Source organism: Podarcis erhardii (assembly GCF_964252035.2).
Source record: "Podarcis erhardii genome assembly, chromosome: 3".
In the NCBI taxonomy this organism is placed as follows: domain Eukaryota; kingdom Metazoa; phylum Chordata; class Lepidosauria; order Squamata; family Lacertidae; genus Podarcis; species Podarcis erhardii.
This window is the reverse complement of record NC_138507.1, coordinates 600,852-624,263: the sequence shown is the minus strand read 5'-3', so window position 1 is coordinate 624,263 and position 23,412 is coordinate 600,852. Positions and strand designations below refer to the sequence as shown.

Here is a 23,412-nt window from a genome sequence, read left to right as displayed (position 1 = left end):
CTGTACGCTGCTCTTTGGGGCTGGGGGGGGGGAATATTTTTTTTCTTGATTTCCCCCCCTAAAAACTGGGTGCGCCCTATGGTGCGAAAAATACGGTTGATCCTGCCCACCTGTGAGGCCAAAGCTGATCTGATCCATTGAGCCGAAAAGAGTCCCAACCTTGTTATGAAATATCTCACAAATAACCAGGTACTTGAAGCTAAATTTGATAGTGAAGAGAAAGCTATTTATATACAACTATCTCATTCTATGAAAGTCCCATTAGACCAACTCCTTCAAAATCTGTTTTTATTAAGGCAGATTTCCTTTTCTGAGAGAGGTTTCGGGCCAGTTCCCATGAACCGTTGTGTCAGTGGTTGTCAAGCAGCATGCTTATTATGCCTCTATTTGTGCTAGCATGCTAAAGCTCCATAGAATCATACAAGTGCAGTTGGAAGGGCCCAACCCCGTGCAATGGAGGAATCTCAACTAAAGCATCCATGACAGCCACCCAACCTCTGCTTAAAAAGTGAAGGGGGAGTCCACCGTCCAAGAGCTTGTTCAACTGTCAAACAGCTATCAAGAGACAACTGCAATTATCACCTGATAAACATGTTCATGTGAACTGGCCTACAGTAACACAATACCTTCTGTACCTTAAATGCTAATTGTTATGCTAATGCATTAGTCTTCAACTAGTGGGTCGGGACCCTCTAGTGAGTCACAGCCTGATCCAAGGTGGATTGCAACAGAAGCACTACCACTGTGCAAATATATGGTAAAAGAAATTACAGTGGTACCTCGGGTTAAGTACTTAATTCGTTCTGGAGGTCCGTTCTTAACCTGAAACTGTTTTTAACCTGAAGCACCACTATAGCTAATGGGGCCTCCCGCTGCCACCGCGCCGCCAGAGCATGATTTCTGTTCTCATCCTGAAGCAAAGTTCTTAACCCGAGGTAATATTTCTGGGTTAGCAGAGTCTGTAACCTGAAGCGTATGTAACCCGAGGTACCACTGTATGTCCCAAAATATGTTTGGGTTCAAAGTGGGTATTGGGTCTGGAAAACGTTGAAAATACCTCAACTAACAAGACTAAAAAACTCTATAATATTTTTTTCCTGCACTTATGAGCACCACACTGACAAGTAGTCTCTGTTTCAGGCATGCTTCCAGCTTCATAGCCATAATCCCATGTGAGTTCTGTTCCAGCCTTTACATGCCTAGGATGAAAACATATCACACAGTGAATAGAACAGCAACCAAAGGCAGCTGGATTTTTTATGCTCAACAGCTAAAACAGGGTGTAAAACTACCCACAAGCACAACTTCACACTCACCTATTGCAATGGGATTATTTTGTGACGAGGGAAAGGCACTCTACATAAGATCAGTCACTTTTACCTCGTGAGCAAAATGCATGCCATTTGGGGAGGTAAGCTGATATCATACAGAGGTCTTTTGCCATGAGAGTCCCATACAAATGGGGACCTGGTGGCATGATGCCTCCTCTCCTTTCCTAAAACCAGCCCACTGTGACAACCTTTTCTATGCATAAAACAGCCTGACCAAAATGGGAGACGATTAAATCTATGTGCCCTCTTTCTCTGTTGCTGTGAGCCTGCCGTAAGTCGAGTGAGGTGATGGAGACGAGTTCTTTCCCCCCCCCCCCCCCGCTCTCCTCACAGCAACAGCAGGGGGAAAGAAAGGTCTGGATTACCAAACGGGGAATAGTGACACCTAAAGGAATTGGGGCCTTTTCTTTTGAAGTACCTTCCAACTGAGTCTTGGCTCAGCATGACCAAGAGATGGCAAACTTATCATGTGGGATCTTCCAGATTTGGGGGCTGAGCAAACCCTACCAAATTTCAAATTGGGAACTTTCAGCAACACGAAACAGAAGACAGTGAATAATAAACTAAAGAAGATGGTCACGAAACTGTCTAGTGAAGTGTCTTTCAACTAAAAAACAAAGTCAGTAAATTCTTGTGTCCTGAGCTGAAAGCCAAATCATGAATTGTACGGACATTATCTTTTAGCCTCAGTTTGCAGATCTGTCAAGTGAAAACTAGAATCATAGAATCATAGAGTTGGAAGAGACCACAAGGGCCATCGAGTCCAACCCCCTGCCAAGCAGGAAACACTATCAGAGCACTCCTGACATATGGTTGTCAAGCCTCAATTCATTTTGCAGGGTTGGGCAAATGGAGATTATAATTTCAACACTAGCTACGCAAAACAATTATAGTTATCAGCAAGCCAACATTCCCAACATGCAACTGAAGAGACAGCAGGTAATTGAGGAGGGAATTTTTTTTAGTTATGTACTTGCAGCCCCTTTAAGCAGGGAAACAAACCAAGAAGCTGCAATTAACCATAGCTTCCCATTACGATCGTTTGTTCATATCTGAATTCTGGCTTCTTTGTGAGCTAAACCATAGTTCCTGATTTGCATGCAGTGGAAAACTATAATTAATTGCAGTTTCTTGGTTTCTTTTTCCATTTCTACAGGTACACAAGGCTTGTGCAAATCCAATTACGGCTTACCGTATTTTTCCCTCTATAACACGCAGATTTTTTCTCCTAAAAAGGAAGGGGAAATGTCTGTGCGTGTTATAGAGCGAATGTGTGGTCCCTGGAGCCGAAAAATCAAGCAAAAATCAAATCGCGGCGCTTCACAGAGAAGGGAAAACTGAAAAGAGGAAGCGGCTGCTTTCCTGCATTCTGCCTCAGGGTCTTACTGCCCACCCTCCTCTGTTTCGTTGCTGTGTTTGCTGAAACGGAACAAAGAGCAGGGAAAGCCCCTCCCCTCCAGGCAAGCAGAGGGGAATTCCTCCAGGCAAACAGAGGGGAGAGAGAGGGGGGTAGGGAGAGAGGGGTGGGAGGGGGGAGAGAGAGGGGAGGGAGGGAGGGAGGGAGGGAGAGCGAGCGCGCGCTGGCTTGGGTGGGGGGAAACTTTTGCCTTTCTTTCCTCCCTCCCATTAAATCCCTCTCCTGCATTCTTAGCCAGCTGCTTCTCTGCACACCCTTCTCATGTCCCTTATTTGTTTTTCCTTCGCTCCCCACTTAAAATGTGGTTACAAAGCATAGATCCACATGGATCCTCAGGATCTTTGCATTGGGTCACCCCAAATTCACCATCAGATCACATAGCATGTCCATGGCTACAGCCTGCCCCCCCAAAATCACGCACCCACTGTTGCCTGGGGCTGCAATGGTGCCAAAACGTGGTTAAAAAGCATGGATCAACATGGATCCTCAGGATCTTTGCATTGGGTCACCCCAAATTCACCATCAGATCACATAGCATGTCCATGGCTACAGCCTGCACCAAAAAAATCACGCACCCACTGTTGCCTGGGGCTGCAATGGTGCAAAAATGTGGTTACAAAGCATGGATCCACAGGGATTCTCAGGATCTTTGCATTGGGTCACCCCAAATTCACCATCAGATCACATAGCATGTCCATGGCTACAGCCTGCACCAAAAAAATCACGCACCCACTGTTGCCTGGGACTGCAATGGTGCAAAAATGTGGTTACAAAGCATGGATCCACAGGGATTCTCAGGATCTTTGCATTGGGTCACCCCAAATTCACCATCAGATCACATAGCATGTCCATGGCTACAGCCTGCACCAAAAAAATCACGCACCCACTGTTGCCTGGGACTGCAATGGTGCAAAAATGTGGTTACAAAGCATGGATCCACAGGGATTCTCAGGATTTTTGCATTGGGTCACCCCAAATTCACCATCAGATCACATAGCATGTCCATGGCTACAGCCTGCACCAAAAAAATCACGCACCCACTGTTGCCTGGGGCTGCAATGGTGCAAAAATGTGGTTACAAAGCATGGATCCACAGGGATTCTCAGGATCTTTGCATTGGGTCACCCCAAATTCACCATCAGATCACATAGCATGTCCATGGCTACAGCCTGCACCAAAAAAATCACGCACCCACTGTTGCCTGGGACTGCAATGGTGCAAAAACGTGGTTACAAAGCATGGATCCACAGGGATTCTCAGGATCTTTGCATTGGGTCACCCCAAATTCACCATCAAATCACATAGCATGTCCATGGCTACAGCCTGCACCAAAAAAATCACGCACCCACTGTTGCCTGGGACTGCAATGGTGCAAAAACGTGGTTACAAAGCATGGATCCACAGGAATTCTCAGGATTTTTGCATTGGGTCACCCCAAATTCACCATCAGATCACATGCCTGTGGCCACAGCATGAGGCCCAAAAATGATACATCCACTGTTTCATTCAGAATGTTTTTTCCCTTGTTTTCCTCCTCTAAAAACGATGTGCGTGTTATGGTCAGGTGCGTGTTATAGAGCGAAAAATACGGTAATTATGGCTTGTTTCCTTAACCAGGATAAAGGAAACAAATCATTAATCAGTTTAGTGTACTGAGCTGTTCCTTGCCCCTTGAAGTCATGTAAGTTAAGCACCCACTTCTGTCATAGTGCTGCATGCAGAGATGTGCCATTATAGCTTAAGCAGCAACTGACAATCTCACACAGACACACATTTTGTCTTTATAAAAAGAACTCCTGCCACAGTATTTTTCTAGCAAAATAAAGTATTGGTTGGATGGCAGCAAAGTTTGTGCTGAAACCTAGGCTGTAAAGATCAACGTCAAAGCACAGGTTCTAGGTTTTGTACTCTCCCCCCCCCCCCCCAGTTGGAAACATTTTTTTGCTCTTTCAGCGGGATGAAGATGAAAGCAATAAAATACATCAAACCTGTTTGTGAAGAATGCCACCCACTGGAAATTTCTGTTGTGGGTCTCTACAAATACACTCTGTACAAAGAGATTAGGGGAGCAGCTGTGCTGTAAACGGAACAAACCAATGAAAATTAAAATGACAGGTTCTGCTATTAATATACTTTCTTGTGCAAATGTTAGTTTAGAAAAAAAAATCTCTAAAGTGCTCTTGTTTTACAGCAAGATCTTCCCTTTGATCCCAAAACAGATACTTAACATCAACAGTACAGGAGGCAGAGCAGGGATCTACTTTTAAACGAGTAAGATTTTGTGACAATAATGTTGAGATGACTATGCATTGCTTTATTGCCCGTGTTCCTGAAGAATCTTGATCTGATAGCCAAGGGCAATCCAGCAGTGTGTGTGCTTGAAAATAGGGGAGACACACTGGCACCCTTCTCAATGCCAAACTGCTAAAGCAAAAGGATCACTCTCTCTGGGATGCTAGGCAGTAAAAGGGAAGAACATTGCTCAGGGACCAAACCTCTGCCTCCATGGAGGGGGCTGCCAGCACAGGACAGGGTTGGAATAGCAGCTGCAGACATGCACAGCAAAGAATCCCAGTTGACTTGAATGCAGCAAGCCTCCTATGTCTGAGTGAAACAAGCATTTCATACTATCTTGCAAGCTAAGCCTTGAGGGTGAAACACCCAGCCACACACAGTATGAAGGAGGACCTCCGTGAACTGCAGGCAGAATGCCAGGCATGAGATTGGACATGTGCCTGTTGATGCACAGGCAAACTGGAAAGCTGACAATGGTGCTGACCGAGGATCTCAGCTGTTAATGTAGGGAAGGGTGGGGAACTTTTGTCCTTCCACATTTTGCTGGACTACAGTTCCCATCATCACTGACCACTGGTCTTGCTGGCGGGGGCTGATGAGAGCTGCAGTCCAACAACATCTGGAGGGCCACAAATTTCCCTCCCTTGTAGGGAAACAGTAAGCCAAGGCCATAAAAGATACTGGCATGGTGCAGCCAGTAATGCCAAAAGCAAAAATGGGGCCTGGGGACCAGATGTGCACTGTTTACAAGGGAGGGAGGTGGTTCATATTCAGAATAGATTTCTGCAACACAATAGCCGGCTTTGAAACCAGACACACATACCACTGTTACTTACATTAAGAAATCTGCCCACATTGCCTTCCTTGGTTGCATCCAGCAAACATGGGCTCTCCTTATTCTTTAGGAATGCTTTGCTATCTTCCGTTGCTTGCTTTTTATGAGCAGATTCTCTTCTCCCTCTCTTGAAACTTTTCTTGTGTATATCTTGAGTCCAGAATAGGTCCTTGTTTTTTTTTTTAATCTCTCTGTCATCTTGCACAGCTGGCTTACTGTTCAAAGTGGTGTTGAAAAGAGGATTCTCTTTAACGCAGTCTACACTACCTTCGGACTGTACGATGCTCACCATTTCACCAAGCTCTTCTTGTAGACTTGATTCTGTCAACACACATTTCAGGATAGCGTATAATTAGCGAACATCAAGTTAAACTTGTCCAACAGTTTCAATGTCAAACATTCATGCTGTTATTAAGAGTCTCCAGTGTACAATGACAAGTTGCTGTTTGGATGTTGACTGGCCTAACCCAATGATTCCTCACCATCCTGGGGAAAACCTGACAATTAGGGTACCTCAGGGTTCTGTCCTAGGCCTGGTGGTGTTCAACATCTTTTTAAATAACTTTTATGAAAGAATTGAGGGGATACTCATCAAATTTGCAGATGACACAAAATTAGGAGAGGTAGCAAATACCTCAGAAGATAGAATTAGGATTCAAAATTACCTCAACAGATTAGAGAACTAGGCCAAAATGAACAAAATGAATTTCAATAGGGACAAATGTAGAAGGCATAGGGACAAATATAAAGTTCTACACTTACGCAGGAATAACCAGCTGCACAAATATAGGAAATATGCGAAAAAATCTAGAGGTTTTAGTAGACCACATGCTTAACATGAGTCAACAGTATGATGCAGTAGCAATAAAAGCTAGTGTTATTCCAGGCTGCATCAACAGAAGTACAGGGTCCAGTTCAAGGGAAGTCAAAGTGCCACTGCATTCTGCCTTGGTCAGACCCCACCTAGAGTAACTTACTTTCATCTCCTTTCTTGGCTGCAGCAGTTAGTTTACTTCTTGATGATTTCTGGCACACAGAACTTCCATCATCATCTGAACTGGCATCAGCAATTCCCTCAGAAGAAAAGTTCATAATCAATCGTTTGCTCTTTGCTCAAAGCCTACACTTCTTTTTTTAACAGGTTACCTTGACATGGTGAGGAATAAAATGGCCACTTTCCAGAGCCCAACGCCTTGCACATTGTAGTGCAGGATTACCTGAAAATAGGGTCTGGAAATAAAAGGTATTTTATTTACGCTCCAATGTGCGGAAAGTATGTGACAGAAATCACTTTCCCCACTCCCCCTTGCAAGACGTAAACATTCTGTGAATATTCTTTTCCCACCGTGATGTAATCAACTAAGATTTGCTAAGACATCCTCAGAGTAGACTGTAAATTTCAAAGGGTCTGCTCTTTGACATAGCTGGATACAATTCACTGTCTACTGTAGCAACTTTCCCATGGTCCATAGAAATTTTAGAATAGTATTTTCTGCCTACTGCACTCCCCTTTTCAATGGGCAGACTGAACAAGAAAGCTTTTATCCACACTCTTTATCACTTCGCCTATGGTGACTTGAGGAGTAGAAGCAGCAGCTGTAGGACGACACAGACTTGGCTACCTACACCCTATAATAAGAGTGGACAGGTCATCCCCTCACTTCTCACAAAACAAGGGTACAATCTCACTGAGGTGTAGAAATACACATTTTACATGGTGGAAAAGAGAAGGAAGTAGCAAGCTAGTAACAGATTTTGTTGTACCACAAATCATTTTGATAGCTGAAAAAAGAATAGACAGAGAAAGCAGGTGGAACTCCTTGAAGACAAAAAAAAGGTAGAATTTTTACTAGTTGCCGCTGATGTTTCTGAAGAACAGATGTTCGAGTTTTCGGTCTTGTGACAGCTTCGTAAGTCTGAGTACTGTTACAGCTGTAGCTTTGACAACTCTGAATTCTAAAGAGAAATAGATAAAGGACTTTATGCAACTTGCACAATGAATTATAAAATATTCTTCCTATAAATTTTACAATTTCAAAAGGACAAAGCAAATTTCTTACCAAACATTATATGGAAGTTTTGCAAGGCAGAAACATTAGCATTTAGTAGCATATTAGAATATTTATACTCTGAAGACAATTTCCTATCACAGAGTTTTAAAGCAGGCTAAAGGTTAACCCACTTGTCAATATTAATGGTTTTTTGTTTTTTTTAAGTGTACATAAATTTAACTTCTTGAACCTCAGATAAATGAGGGAGTCAGGGAATTAGGACCAAGTGTTCAAAATCCTTCGTGGCTTTTAGTTCTGAAGATGCAATCATACTGGAAGAAATGCTGAACTAAAGTTGACAAGCTGTTCTCTACTATTTCATTAGATATGTGAAATGTTATTTCTAGCTTGAAAGGTTTCCAGAACTGGTCCAACAAAAGACATTACCATTCTGCCACTACGATTGTTATTAACATTTTTTGTGCCAGTGGTATTGGGAAGGAACAACACAAAATATAAATGGCTGACCACTGCACTAGCTGGACAAGGCCAGGGTCAATGTCAGCAACTGATAAGGCCAGTCCTTCTTTCCCAAGTGAGGGAGAAGGATGATCAGAAAAAAGGGAGGGAAGCCTGGGGGAAAGAATGCCTGAGATATTCACTTGCTCCAAACATAAAGAATAGCCTGTGCTGCTTTTCTTTGATGGAGTTTACTGGCCATGGACATCTTGGATAGCACTCACAGTGACTCCCAAAACTGTTACTTGAACTTACACACTTAGCTGATCTTCACCTTTTACGGGCAAAGATTTTTGCTTCCTAGTGGTTTGGGTAACTTCAGTCTCTGAATCAGAACAGAACATATCCAGTTTTATCCTTTTTTTAAATAAAGTGTCGCTTCTGTCACCATTCTCTGTATCTTCCTCTTTAACCTCACGACCTTTATCTTTAGGTTGCCTGGATTCATCTTTGCTCATCAGTTTGCCTAAAGAAAAAAAGGATATATTCTATATTCTAGTATTTGCAGTGAAACAGATGGGTGTTTGCAGAAGCAATGAATGCATTCAAAATTATCCAAATGTAAGTTTTAATCCTAACATTACTGACTCTAAAAGTGAACTCAGGCAATTAGTTCCAACATAACTGAGTCCAAATGGGGCCACTGAGAAACAAGAGAAAAGTATCAGTATGTTCAGGGGAACCTCAAGGTCAGCACAACACAGTGTTTAAGGCGAAACTCCAATGAAGACTGAGGATGCTCAGCAGTCACAGAATGTGAAAAATGGGCGGAGGAAACCAGGCTGCCGGTGGAGTAGAGTATTCTAGAGGTCAGCATGGCTGCCCTTGAGTACTTGAGTTCTCATGGGTTTGGAAGTGAAACTGGGCCATCCAAAAACAATACGGTGTTTTCTGCATAGCCTGGGAACTTGTTAGGCACATTGAACTTTGAATCATAAGCTTCCACAATGTACAAAACACTAGTGTCAGTTGATAAGTGAGGGTGGGGGGAATGGAGAGGAAATGGGGGTGGGGAGGGAGTGGCCTGCCAAAGTCCCTAACAGCTTATCCTAAGCACCCTGGGGGAAAATTAGGGCTGGAGGGGCCAAGACATCCCTCCCTGCGTTATCTAGCAATGCTTCAGGAAGAAGGAAAGAAAAACACTTCTCCCCTTTCTCTCCATAATTCTAATCCCATTCCTGTTATGTAAGTATAAAATGCTCAGGTTCCAGAATAGCAATAAGCCCCAAACAAGCTCTCTAAAAGCAGCTTTAAATAATTTCAGTGTGGGGGGTGAATATGACTTCTAAGAATGTTAATTTATTTAAAGACAATTATGAAAAATGTTGGTCAGAAGTGAAAAAAGATTTGGAAATTTGGACAAACTTGAAGCTCTCCTTGCTAGGCCGAATTGCTGTTATTAAGATGAATGTACTGCCGAGAATGCTGTTTTTGTTTCAATCGTTGCAAATTGATAAGATGGATTGTTTTAAGAGGTGGCAAAGAGATATCTCCAGATTTGTCTGGCAGGGCAAAAAGCCCAGAATAAAATTTAAGATACTTACGGATACGAAAGATAGAGGGGGATTCGCCCTGCCAGACTTGAAACTTTATTATGAATCAGCAGCCTTTTGCTGGTTGAAAGAATGGCTACTTCTTGAAAACACAGACATCTTAGATCTTGAAGGTTATGATAATGCATTTGGATGGCATGCATATTTGTGGTATGGCAAGGTCAAAGTACATAAGGCTTTTAAAAACCATATTGTCAGGAAAGCATTGTTCAATGTATGGTCGAGATATAAAGATCTTTTGGAAAGTAAAACCCCAAGGTGGCTCTCACCTATGGAAGCGAAAGCTTTGAAAAAACTTAACATGGAGACTAAATGGCCAAAGTATTGGGAAATTTTGGAAGAGGAAGGTGATAAATTGAAACTGCAGAGTTATGAGAAGCTTAAAGATAAGGTGAGAGACTGGCTACATTATTTTCAAATAAGAGAGGCTTATAACCAAGATAAAAAAGTGGGTTTCCAGGTGGAAAAATCAAAGTTAGAGACAGAATTGTTAGAACCCAATGCTAAGATATTGTCAAGAATGTATAATTTGCTGTTGAAATGGAATACTGAGGAAGAAACGGTAAAATCCGCAATGATAAAATGGGCCTAAGATATAGGATATAACATTATGTTTGCTGACTGGGAGAAGTTGTGGACCACCGGGATTAAATTTACGGCATGTAATGCCTTAAGAGAGAATATTATGAAAATGATGTATAGGTGGTACATGACCCCAGTCAAGCTTGCAAAAATCTATCATTTGCCCGACAATAAATGTTGGAAATGTAAAGAAACTGAAGGTACATTCTTTCACCTCTGGTGGACGTGCCCAAGGATTAAGGCTTTCTGGGAGATGATATATAATGAACTAAAAAAGGTACTTAAGTACACTTTCCCTAAGAAACCAGAGGCTTTCCTCCTGGGCATAGTCGGCCAATTGGTGCCAAAGAAGGATAGAACTTTCTTTATGTACGCAACAGCAGCAGCAAGAATTCTCATTGCAAAGCATTGGAAGACACAGGATGTACCCACCCTGGAAGACTGGCAGATGCAACTAATGGAGTACATGGAGATGGCAGAAATGACTGGCAGAATCCGAGACCTGGGAGAAGAGTTGGTGGAAGAAGATTGGAAGAAATTTAAAATTTATTTACATAAATACTGCAAAATCTTTGAATGTGAATGATGTTGGAATGAAACGAAGTGGTTCTAGCAATATGATTAAATTATAATATGTGAGGATAAATAATTAAGGGCAAAATAAGAGGGTATGAATTTGCTGAACAAATTTGTAAATGGAATACAAAAAAGGGAGATGTGAGGAAGTCACGAAAATAAGTTAATGAAAGGTATGACATTTGAAAGAGTGATTTTTAAACTTTTTTTAAAAAAAATGTTTTTGTTTTTTCTCTTTATCTGTTTGTATGTGCTTTGTTTTGTAAACTTCTTTTTGTAAAAACTTAATAAATATCATTTAAATAAATAAATAAATAAATAATTTCAGTGTGGTTTACATTCTATGGTAAGGATGATTGGGGTTATTTAAATGAATCAAATTGATTTCTCCATATATGGAGGGATCCATGCTGGCTGCAGGCAACACCAGGCTTACATGCTTCTTACAATGGGTATTTTGGATTTGGACTTCTTTTTTTAAAAAAACTAAGCAGGAGTTGGGGCATGATCTATTCAAGTGTGGGCAAGACACCCATCTGTCTTCTCTCTTCCTGTGAATGCCAGGGGTGCTGGGCCATTATGCAGACTGAGAAGACTTTGTGCATCTCCAGTCCTCTCTTTGGACCTGGTATTTGGAAGACGGCCAGCACATAGTTAAAACTATAGAGTTAGTTCCCACAAGAGGTAGGGATGCCCACCAGTTTGGATGGCTCCCCCAAGATGAGAGAGGGATGGGTTCTGCCATGTTTACTGTACATATGTATAAGCTCATAACACTTGGAACCTATTTTTACCATCCATTTCCTGTTTGAACACTCAATATTCCAGTTACTGCCTCACAAGTGTCTAATGTTAACCGTGAATTTTCTACCAAAATATTCAGGTTTTACTTTGGAACTATTTGAAGGATGGTTCCCCCCCCCCCAAGTTGACTTTTGGGTGGGATTTGTATTTTGGTGACTGTTTTAGTATGTTGAAAAGGAAAATGCAATTAATGTAAGTAAGAATATATTTTATATAACTAAAGGAAATGGAAGAAGATATTTGCATATGTATATGTATATGCCAAGGAGTGTGGTGGAGTCTCCTTCTTTGGAGGTCTTTAAGCAGAGGCTTGACAACCATATGTCAGGTGTTTCCTGCTTGGCAGCGGGTTGGACTCGATGGCCCTTGTGGTCTCTTCCAACTCTATGATTCTATGATCTATTTGTGAAAAAGCAATAAAAAAATAATAATAAATGAATTTCCATCCCTTCCTGGACTACATTAAATTACCTGAGTATGTACAAACGAAAGTTCCTTTGTCAATGTCATCAAGGCAACGGACTCCCCAGCCCTTCTTTTCAGTTTTGAAGACCTGCAGCCGAACCTGAAGACCATGCTGCACTAATCTGTTCTGGCACATAATCTTGTCACAGCTGCATAACACACTGCATTCATAAATTCTGCCACAAAAAGAAAACAGCAGCATTACAGGTTCAATATTTCAGAGGGTGGGGAGAGCAGCTGAGTGAACAACGTTCAGGACAAGAGGATCCTCTTGGAGCTCCAGCACTTTCTCAGGAGCTGCTGCATGTTTGGATGAGGAAACTGAAGCAGCAATATGCACCGCTAGCATAACTGCTAGCACCTACAATATTTGGAATACCTACAGAAGAAAATGCAAGCCTCACTGCAAGAGATCCACATTGCTATAGGAAACAGCAAATGTATGAATACTATGAGGCTGAATTAGACTTAATTAGCACAAGGAAATGAGAAAGCAAGAGGAGTAGCAATATACAATAAAAGGATCCTAACATGGAAGTACCAACAGTACAGTGTGATGATGCATTCTGAAAATGTATAGCCCACACATTCAGTATTTATAGTTAGGGGCTTGTATCAAACACTGCAGTTCCAACTTGCACAGCAAATGTCCACCTGCACGAAGGAATTTTTCCCTCCTTAACCCTGCAGCCTGCTGGGCACCCTCGAAATCTGCTCCAGAGTGTTGGGTCAGGTGGGAGGAACCATTTTTATCAGGGCATAACGCCCATATTTTTGGTTGTTAGAGTATGTTTCTATTTATTTAGCTCACCTTTTAGCATGTCATCCCATACAGCTCAACACAAACAAACTGTAAACTTCATAAAAAGGCTTGTGCAGAAAAGCTTGTGTTGACCAGATGTCAAAATGTCCATAATCATGTGGCCAGACACACCTTAGACAGGAGAGCACTCCACAACCTGAGGGCCATTAAAGAAAAGGCCATCTCATGCAACACTGTCTTATGAACCTTACAGGTAAGCAAATGTGCTAATAGGGACTCCTCTGGAGATCTCAAAACCTCGGCCACTTAACATTCTCTGAATTGTAGAGTTAGAAGGGACTACAAGGGTCATCCAGTCCAAACCCCTGCAAAGTAGAATCTTTCACCCAATGTGGAGATGAGATTAAGATTCTCATGCTCCACTGACTGTGCTATCACTCCATCATCATCATCATCATTATTATATGTATACACTAGTTATTATTAAAGCATACATAACACATTTCAAGTACTTCAAAAAGATAAGCAATATTATTAACTTAAAGTAATCATCTTGCAATAGCATAAAAACTTTTATCTCAGCTTACTAAAAACTGAACATCAATGTAGGTTAGAGTATCATACTATCTGACCCCAATTAAGAGTCAAATGCAGTAAAGTACTTGCTTGGCATCTAAATGTTGATACTGATGGTGCCAGGCCAATGTATCTTGCGATAAATTTATAATATAAATAAAGGAACTGCTAGTACATGAGAACCACAATTTCCATCATATTTGTTGCCCAATCTTGTCTACTAGGATCCAGGATACCTTTTTTTTAGTTTTTTTTTTCTGGGGCAAGTTCAATGCTACACTTTTCTTCTGTTAAGCTGAAAGCTGCCACTTAAAATAGAACAGCAAAGCAATGGGGTTCCCATTCTCTACATGACCAAAACAAGACAGCTTGAATTAAGGACACAATGGAACCACCATGTCTGGCCATCAGGTAAAAATAAAGTTGGGGTTGCATACCCGCTGGGCACAGGTCCATCGAGTCTTTTATAATTATATCCATTAGATGCTTCTTTTCCTGAAGACACAGAAGCTTCATGGCAGTTTCTTTCAGTTAGAAGCAGACATGCACATTTTTTCCTAGAAAGCACACAGTAGATCTAGTGCAAATAAGGATATGAAATAAAGCAATATAGCCCATTTACTCTCTGGACATGTGTTTAATCATTTAATTTTCAAAGGAGCTGATAGGTGGCACAGCAAGCCAATAGCTGTCTCAAGAAAGACAGCTTAGCCAGCAAGTTAAATACAGTGGTGCCCCGCAAGACGAACGCCTTGCAAGACGGAAAACCCGCTAGACGAAAGGGTTTTCCGTTTTGGAGGCGCTTCGCAAAACGAATTTCCCTATGGGCTTGCTTCGCAAGACGAAAACCTGTGGGGTTTTTTTCCTCCCCCCCCCCTTTTCTAAGCCGCTAAGCCGCTTATCAGCTGATCCGCTAAGCCGCTAAGCCGTCAATGGGCTTGCTTCGCAAGACGAAAAAACCGCTAGACGAAGAGAATCGCGGAACGGATTCTTTTCGTCTTGCGAGGCACCACTGTATTACGATCCTTTCCATTTAACAGAGCTGCTTATTTAAAGCTTTTTATGTTCTCTGCATGTTTAAAAAGACTTATTAGTAAACAGTTTTGAAAAGTACATTAGTACTTTCCACTAATGTACCCCACTGTCAGGCTTCAAGGTATCCAATTCCTCCCCCAGTGGCAACCAAAAAGCAGATAAACAAGAAGAGTTCTTACCACATAATTTATTCAGTATTCAGAGAGAGAGAGACACGAAGGAATGCAGTCTCTATTAAATAATGGCATCGCTCCAAGTAAAGTCCAATCCCCTCCGTCTCTTCTATTCTATGTCATCGCTGCACCGGCTGATCTGAGCTTTCTGCCTCTGAGGTTTCTGTTCTACTACTCTCAATGCCCGCCTGGTCCTGGGAGAGCGGGGATCAGGAATGCTTTCCAAGGACACTGAGTCTGTCAGCTGTCTCTCCCCCAGTGCTTCTTCCTGCTGTTCCTCTCCCAATATTCCCCAGATTTTCTCCTCTGCAGCCTTCTGCAAACCACTGTTCTAAATCTATACTGTCCTCCTGTTCTTGGGAAGGTTCAGGAGAAGGGGGGGGCTCCCACCATTCCTCCTCAGTCCAGCCCCCGACACCCACTCTTTAAATTAAACCCAGGACTGCACTGGTCTAGGCCCTTTTTATGAAAAGCGTAAGAATAGAATACAGTGTCCATGCTTGAACTCTGATTATTTGTAGAAATCAGGTAAGTCCTCACCTTTGGCAATGCAGTTTAAAGCTGCTAACTCTTTGCAAATCTGTAGATTAAATGCTGCGCACCACTCTGCCTCAATATACATGTAAATATGTCCAAGGGCATTTGCAGTGCTGAACAGTAAGTTTAGAATACATACCTGTCTGTGCAGCCATCTGTGCAACTGCATGAGTCAATAAACATGCTGGAGAAATTGTTCAAGAAGTATCCATGGGGCCAAGAGACCTTCCGATATTTAAAGTAAGGTAGTCGGTCGTGGTCTATGTCATTACAGAAAGAAACTGGTATTGTCTCTGCCCCGTTGCTGATATCAAAATCAAACACAAAGGGCTGGCAACTAGGATTGTTTCTAAACACCTGTACATAGGTATTGAAAGAAAAGTGATCTAAATATAAGTAAGTGCACTCTGTCTGAAACAAATAATTCTGAACATCTTGAAAATTTCTCAGACTCCTTCCACAGGGAGCTTTGTATATAACATTGTGTGACTTTGACACATAATCTGGTTTGGCATGCCATCTTTGGAAGCGACACAGCATTGGCAGATGAAGAGGGTTTTCATCCTTGTATGAATTCCATGGCCTTTTGGCAAGACATTCTTTAGAGCAGACATGATCCTCATAGGGGAATTTTGAAGACACTTCTGCAGGTTCGCCTTTACTCCTTGAATGTATTGCCTCCTTTATCTTCATTCTTCTGTTTACAAGCACACATGCAAGTGTTGGAAGAAAAATATGTCAGGCAATCAGTAAGTTAGTTAAGGTTTGTTCAGATACAATTGTTGATTGAATTCACTCGTTTCAAGTCACAAAAGTGAGCATTTTGATCACCTTTGCATTCTGCATCTATCTTAATAATAATGGTCAGAGGAGAACATGTGTGGCAAATTGCTGACATCAGTTATGAATGTTTTTCATTTGGTATCCAGAAACCTCTGTCTAAAGGGTGGAGGAAGAAGGGCATGCCCCAAGCACTGGATTCTGACTTTGTCCACCTGCGCCAAATTCACTTTCTGGTCAGGGGTGTGGGGAGGAGAGGAGAGGAGAAAGGGATCCCTAGAGGCCTACAGAATGAGGATTGGGTCCTTTCCTCCTGAGCAGAGCTGCTCAGATCCTGAAGGGAGGTTATACAGGAAGACTGGTTTAGAAAACGGGGCAGAATTAGGGAGAAAGCAGAGGAAGGAGCCCAGAAGGAGAAGGCCACCTGGGGAAATGAATGGGCAGAGCAGAAAGGGACAGGCACTGCGGTGGAGACGACGTAAGTCTATATGCAGGTCTTACATAACTAGTCACTCTTGGACTAGGGATGGGTGAATCACTACTTCACTACATTTCCCTATCAGTGATCCATTCCTTCCTCCCCGTTACCACAATCAAGGGCATTTTAAAAACAAGCATGTGACCTAAAATGGAAATTTTGGGCCATATTCCATGCACTTTGGTCTGTACTCTATGAAGTGCTGTTATCCTACTGACTGCACAGTGGTTCAGGTGGCTTCAACGGTTTTGTCCACCTCAAAACGTGGAATGAACAAAATCCTCAAGCATCCCTATCTGTAGGGTTCTAGATGGTTTTGTTGTTCCTAATTTTTAGAGTAACAGTACAAACTCCTAAGGAATCAAAAGTAACAAAAATATGGTTTACTCACAAAGAAAAATCATCTCCAGGATTCTCTATAATTTCACTTGAGGCAGAAGGATGTAAACCAGGCTCAAATTTCTGCGTATCTTCTTCAGTAACAGCATTATTTACTTTGAAAAGTAAAATATAAACTCTAGCAATATATATTTTAGATTGCAAATAAGAACAATCACAATTAAATGCAGTACTGACTTTTATTTAAACCAATAATGATTTGTAATTATGCATATATTAACAAAGGTCCTAAGACAGCATTTTAAGTGCATTGTTTTAACATTGAATTATTTCGCACATGACAAGAATCTTCTGCTGTCATCAGCCTGAGTGTCTTCAGTTGTATTATGCCAATTCCACCCTCATGCTTCAAATCACTGTGAAACTTTGGGGATCTGAGGACATATGGGGTATATTTTATCCTACCTCATCCCAGACTCCCAAGAAAGCTGGTGATTTTAAGGCAAAATAACTCTGTGACTATTGTCAAAACAGAAATCAAAACAGAAATCAACATAATGGATTAATTTCCCACTCCCAGGACTGCAACGTATTTGCACAGAATAGGGGGTGGTGGCTTTGTCCTTTGGAAAGATAGAATATGTCAAACACTGTGAGTGGCATTCAACCACATTTTGCTCAGAATAGAATCATTAAAATCAATGAACAGGACCAAGTTAATTAATTTCAGTGGTTGTGCTCTGAGTAAAACTTAGTTGAATACCACCCAAATGTTATAGATTTCTTCCAACACTTCAAGAGCTCAAGGTTAAGGCCAAACTAGAGGCAAGGTTGGTGACTGATGTGTTGGTGATTCTACACCAGGGTGGATTTGATTTACCGGTAAATCAAATCCATTTAAATCACGATTTAAATCACTAGTCAGTAAGACTTGATTTAAATCGTTTTTTTACAGAAAGACTCATTCTTGCTGGTATAATCTTAATATTTACAACCAGATGAAGGTTTCATTTTTGGAATAATAAATTTTCAGAGTATTTTTTACAGTTATATCAAAAATTACTGATTTGGTTATACTATTAGAAATACATAGACAGTTAATTATGAAATTATTGTGAGTTTTAATAAGTTAACTATATTTGAACAACTTTTCTGCTGTACTTTATTGGAAGGAGAAAAATAATCATTTCCTTAATAACAATTTAAACAATTTATTTAACTAAAACAGTAACATTATAGCATATGTATCCATGTTTGTTAACTGATGTGGTTAAACATTTTTTTTTTTAAAAAAAACAACTTAGACTGAGTTTTAGCACACATTAAAAACTTAAAACAAATCCTTATTTCCTTTGGACTACAATGTAACTTAAATAGAAAACTATCTTTAGAAATATTTTTCCTCCAAAAGCATTTTATTTTAAAAATCTGATTTAAATTTTTAAAAATCCGATTTAAATTTTAAAAAAATCCTTTTTTTAATGAAAATAATCATTGGTTTTTATCCACCCTGTTGTACACTATGCCCAAGTGAGGAACAATGAATAAATGCAGTGTTTAGTTATTGCACGAGGAGATTAAGCAGGATGGCTTGGAAACTCCTTCACCAGAAACTCTGGAAAACCACAAACTGCCTTCAGTTGGATGGAGTCTGAGTCTGACCCAGTAAAAGGGGAACAATTATGTCCCACCTAAACAGAATTCATGTGACCTTCAAAGCAGGGGTGGGAAACCTCAGGCCCAGGGGCCAAATGCGGCCCTCAAAACTCTCCCCAGGCAGCCCCCTCCCTGGCTCAGCTTCACATGCTGCACTTTGGCCTGACTGGAATGTGTCCTTGAGCTCTGATAATGCCTCTTGCTGTCTGGATGTGTAAACTAGTCTACTGCAAAAAGGTAAAATATAAATTATCATATTTTTCAGTGTATGACACCCCCTATTTGGGGGGACTCAAAATTAAGGAAATGGGGGGCAGATTGCCCCCGTGTATAAGACTACCCCCCTTCAACATTATTTTTTAGTAAAAAAAACCCTAGTCTTATACACGGAAAAGTATGGTAGTTGCTCTGGCCACCTTTTCACCTGACCCCCCCCCCACCAGTAGCATGTGGCCCTTGGAAGGCTACCTAGAAGAGAACATGGCCCTCAGACTGGATAGGTTCCCCATTCCTGCTTTAAACCTTTGGGATGCAAAGCCCAGAGGAAAGGCAGTGCCACCACCGATGCCTTGCAGCTGTAGATTGGCCGACATGGATGTCACAACTCTCAGCATTCCTAACCTTCTCACGAGAAACTCTAAAATTATTCTCCAAGTTATATACCGCAGACAAATTAAAAGATGTCTGTAACCGTGTTCAGTGGGGGATCAGGAACATATACACATGCCTGACTTCTGCACATTGGACATTACGCTTGAATGGAACAGAGCCCAAACATCCATAATCCTAATACTTGAAAGAGAATTGAACAAATCAGGCTACACAATTAGGCTCCCATAGCAATGTGAAGCTCCAACATGCAGGCCAAAAGATAGGCATGGACATAATCCTAATCCCAAACCCATGAAGTGCCATATTAGAATGGGTTTTCCATAGTTTTTGAAGAGATAGCTAATATTTCATGTTTTCTAGCTTAGTAAAAACCAACACACAGAAAATATGGAAACTTTTTTCATACCATTTGTCAGAGGTAGGAGGTTAGTCATATCCACTTGATTCACAAATGCCAAAGCTTGGCAGTACTCTGTTTAAATAAAAGTAATACCGACTTTTAAAAATCTGTATTAAAAATACAGTCTCTAAAAATGATAACCATATAAATAAATGCATGGTAAATCTTAGCTTGCACCGTTTATTCTGTACGCAATATTAATTAAGCCATTCAAGGTTTGATTATCATAACAAAGGATTCCAAACCTTGATCTGTTGCAGTTCTGTCCTTGATCTTCTGCTTCAGAGACCAAAGCACCTTCTGCACTTGCTCAAATATCAAGTCCACTCGGCTATCTTCAATCTGCCTCCAAAACTCTGTTGCATCATCTGTGGGGCAGGGGGGAGTTCTAAGTTTCAACAGTTTTTTCATTAGAAGAAACACCCAAATACCACCTCTCCAGAGTTTTATTTCATTGTAAACCTCGCCTTCAATCAACTGTGATTCCAGCGCAGTACCCATCCCATCTAAACTCAAATTAACAATTCTGGAAAAACCATAAAAATAAATTATAGGTTCTTCTCTTTCCTACTAAAGTCAGTGGACTAACAGCAGGTTCTGTAACTCCCCAATAGTTTGACTTTTCCCCAAGGAACACTATTCCATTATCTCCTGAGACAGGAGAATGCCAACAACAAAAATACAACAGTGCCTGCGTTGGCACCAGGTAGATTTCCAGAGACAGGGAATTTCAAAGTCCTTTTGTGAGTTTCAAGGTACATGCCTCACTCAGCAATGGACAAGAAAGCCATCCACAGCAGATCTTAACATGGGCACAATAACAGCAGGAAAGGCATTCCTTCAGGTAACTGCGTCCTAAGTCATTTGAGTCCTTCTAAATTAGTCCTAACCCTGAGGTGAATTCAGTAGCTTACAGGCAGACAGTGCAGCCTTTTCAGAACTGGTGCTCAGCTTGACAAGTCAGGCAACACGCCTGCTGCATTCTATACAGTGGTGCCCCGCAAGACGAACGCCTCGCAAAACGGAAAACCCGCTAGACGAAAGGGTTTTCCGTTTTGGAGGCGCTTCGCAAGACGAATTTCCCTATGGGCTTCCTTCGCAAGACGAAAGCCCATAGGGAAATCTCCGGGACAGCGCGGAAGCGCAGCGCGTCTTCCCCACTGTCCTCGGACCTCCTCTGAAGGCTGGCGGTGGGGCGGAGAGACCTCCTCCCGCCGCCAGCCTTCGGAAGCAGACCTCCTCCCACCGCCAGCCTTCGGAAGGCTGCTCCGAAGGCTGGCGGTGGGGCGGAGAGACCTGCTCCGGCCGCCAGCCTTCAGATGGCTGTCCTGAAGACTTGCGGTGGGAGGAGGGTTTTCCTTCCCACCGCCAACTTTCAGAATGCTGTTCTGAATGTTGGCATGGGGAGGAAAAACCCTCCTCCCACCGCAAGCCCCAGGAACAGAGGAGAAGCGCTGCGCGCCTTCCCCTCTGTTCCCGTACCTGTCCTGAAGGCTTGCGGTGGGGAGAAAAGCCCTTCTCCGCACCGCCAGCCTGGCAAGCGGTCTCCATAGGAACGCATTAATTGATTTTCAATGCATTCCTATGGGAAACCGTGCTTCGCAAGACGAAAAACTCGCAAGAAGAAAAAACTTGCGGAACGAATTAATTTCCTCTTGCGAGGCACCACTGTACTAGCTGCAGTCCATGTTACACTAATCTAATCTGGAGTTACCAGAGCATGAATCACTGTATCCAGGTTATCTCTGCCTCCAGTGTTAGAAATTAGTTATGCGCATTTTCCAACTGGCACAGGTCCAATTGCGAGCATGTGGAGATCTCTGGGTGCCTGGTGACAAACATCCCCATCCGGCTGGCTTTAAGAAAGTTAAGCAGGTAAGCAGAAGAGCGATTTTTTCTTGCATTACACCCCACCTTTTTCTCCAAGGACATGGCACACACACACACACACACACACACACTGCAGTTAATGACCCTGTGAGGCAGGTTAAGAGGCTGTGACCGGCCCCAGGTCACCCAGTGAGCTACATGATTGAGTGGGGATTTGAACCCAGATCTCCCAGGTCCTCGTCCGATGCTCCGGCCTCTGAATGCCAGTTATCGGGGTTCATAAGTGGATGAGCCGTGCTTGCTGGCTTCCAATAGGTATCTGGCTGGCCAGTGTGAGAAATGGATGCTGGACTGGATGGGCCAAAAGGGCTCTTCTGACATTGTTATAATATTAGTGCAGTGAACGGACACTCCCAGTTGCTTAACAAGGGACACAACTGTTTCCATAATGGAAAAGCACTGAGGCCTGAAAGAGCCATGACATTTCAATGCTGTTTTGGTAAGATTTTATTATTCTCACTAATTGTAGAGTTGGAAGGGACCCTGAGGGTCCTCTAGTCCAACCCCCTGCAATGCAGGAATCGCGACTAGATCAGCCAACCTCTGCTCAGAAACCTCCAAGAAAGGCGAGGCCACCACCTTCCCAGAGAGTCTCTTCTACTGTCAAACAGCTCTGGCTGTCAAGACTCTTATTTTTCTTTGTTTTAGACTGCCACCTGTGTTTTGCATTCCCTACAAAACCGAACAGACCCTTTTTTTAAAAACCCAGCTGCAACTAAAAAGGCCCCTTTTTCCTGTTCGCAAACGTGGCTGGGTTCGGGGAGGAGAAGCGGGACGGGGTGGCTGTGCGCCCGGTCCTAACGCTGGCGCCGGTCCCGCGGGTTGTGGGAAAGCGCTGCCTGGGAGCGCAAGTCCACACGAGCAGCGGCCGACGCGCGTCCTGGGAAGGGGCTTAGCAGGCGGCCTCGCGGGTCTTCCTCCTCCGGCCCAGGCAGCTGCCAAGGGGCGAGAGCGAAGGGCGCGGAAACGGAGGTGGCCAAGCGGGATTGACGCGCCCGCCCCTCCCCGCCCGCCCCTCCCTCTCCGCGCCCCGCACGGTACCTGCCAGCGCCATGGCCGCCCTCCCGCCCGCCCGCCTCCCTCTTCCCGGCGGCCCTCGCGGGATTCCGCCCTCGCTGGGCCCCGCCTCTCGCCGCTTTCTGCGCACGCGCACCGGAGCCCAAGCCCCACCCCCGCCGCGCTCTGTGACATGCGCAGTAAGCAAGTGAGCTCACCGGCAGAAAAAACGGGGGGAATCTGCGCTTGGCAAGAAAGACCCAGGAGCCGCGAGACTCGCCTGCCAAACAAGCGCCGACCTCGGGGGCGCCAGGAATCCCGGGGACTGGTCGCTTTTTCCCAGGGCAACCGAAAAGCCAGACCTTAAGGAAGGAACAAACACACACGCGTCCACACGCGCTTGGAGGCCAGCATTTTAAAAAATAAAAGAAACCGTTCTTTTTTGCAAAAAAAACCCAAAAACAAAACCCTAGATGAACACATGATCCCACCCCCTCGGAAAAGACCCCGGCCATTCAAGCCAAAGGACTGGTTTCCACCCCGGGGGGAGGAGGCTGCAGGGCCGCCTGCCTGTCAGTCTGTCTCTGCCACAACAACCCGGTGAGGCAACCTCCCTTTCCAGAAAAAGGTGCTGGAACCGGGGGTGTAACCAGGATTTTTGTTGGGGGTGGGGCAGAACCTGGGTCAGCTATGTATTTTTACTGATTTTTATTGATTTAGAGAACTGGCTGAGGTCGCCCACTGAAGTCAGGTGAAATAAAAAAATTAAGGTCATATATATATATATCACATATCACGTCCAGGGGCAC

The 23,412-nt window shown here is 43.0% G+C and overlaps 1 protein-coding gene across 5 annotated transcripts; it reads right to left on the bottom strand.

The window, feature by feature from the left end:
- Positions 1-271: 271 nt before the first annotated feature.
- Positions 272-22,739, bottom strand: SETDB2 (SET domain bifurcated histone lysine methyltransferase 2). Of its 5 annotated transcripts, none has more exons than XM_081855547.1 (13): positions 22,649-22,739; positions 19,963-20,085; positions 19,724-19,789; positions 17,102-17,204; positions 15,592-16,149; positions 14,145-14,264; positions 12,375-12,544; positions 8,644-8,854; positions 7,729-7,834; positions 6,856-6,952; positions 5,880-6,199; positions 4,737-4,825; positions 272-1,199 (listed from the first exon to the last, which is right to left on the bottom strand). In XM_081855547.1, the coding sequence occupies exons 1-13, from the start codon at positions 22,659-22,661 to the stop codon at positions 1,082-1,084; spliced, it is 2,094 nt and encodes a 697-aa protein (XP_081711673.1). In that variant the 5' UTR covers positions 22,662-22,739; the 3' UTR covers positions 272-1,081. The 5 variants fall into 5 exon arrangements, with proteins under 5 accessions (XP_081711673.1, XP_081711674.1, XP_081711677.1 ...); XM_081855548.1 differs by having other exon boundaries at positions 15,592-16,146; XM_081855551.1 differs by lacking the exon at positions 14,145-14,264.
- Positions 22,740-23,412: the final 673 nt, after the last annotated feature.

Coding starts and splice junctions, on each gene's coding strand:
- SETDB2 (XM_081855547.1), bottom strand. Junction 7,835..8,643: donor GGTGAAGATCAGCTAAGTGT/GTAAGTTCAAGT, acceptor ATTTCTCTTTAG/AATTCAGAGTTGTCAAAGCT. Junction 1,200..4,736: donor GTGGCATTCTTCACAAACAG/GTTTGATGTATT, acceptor TTTTCATCCTAG/GCATGTAAAGGCTGGAACAG.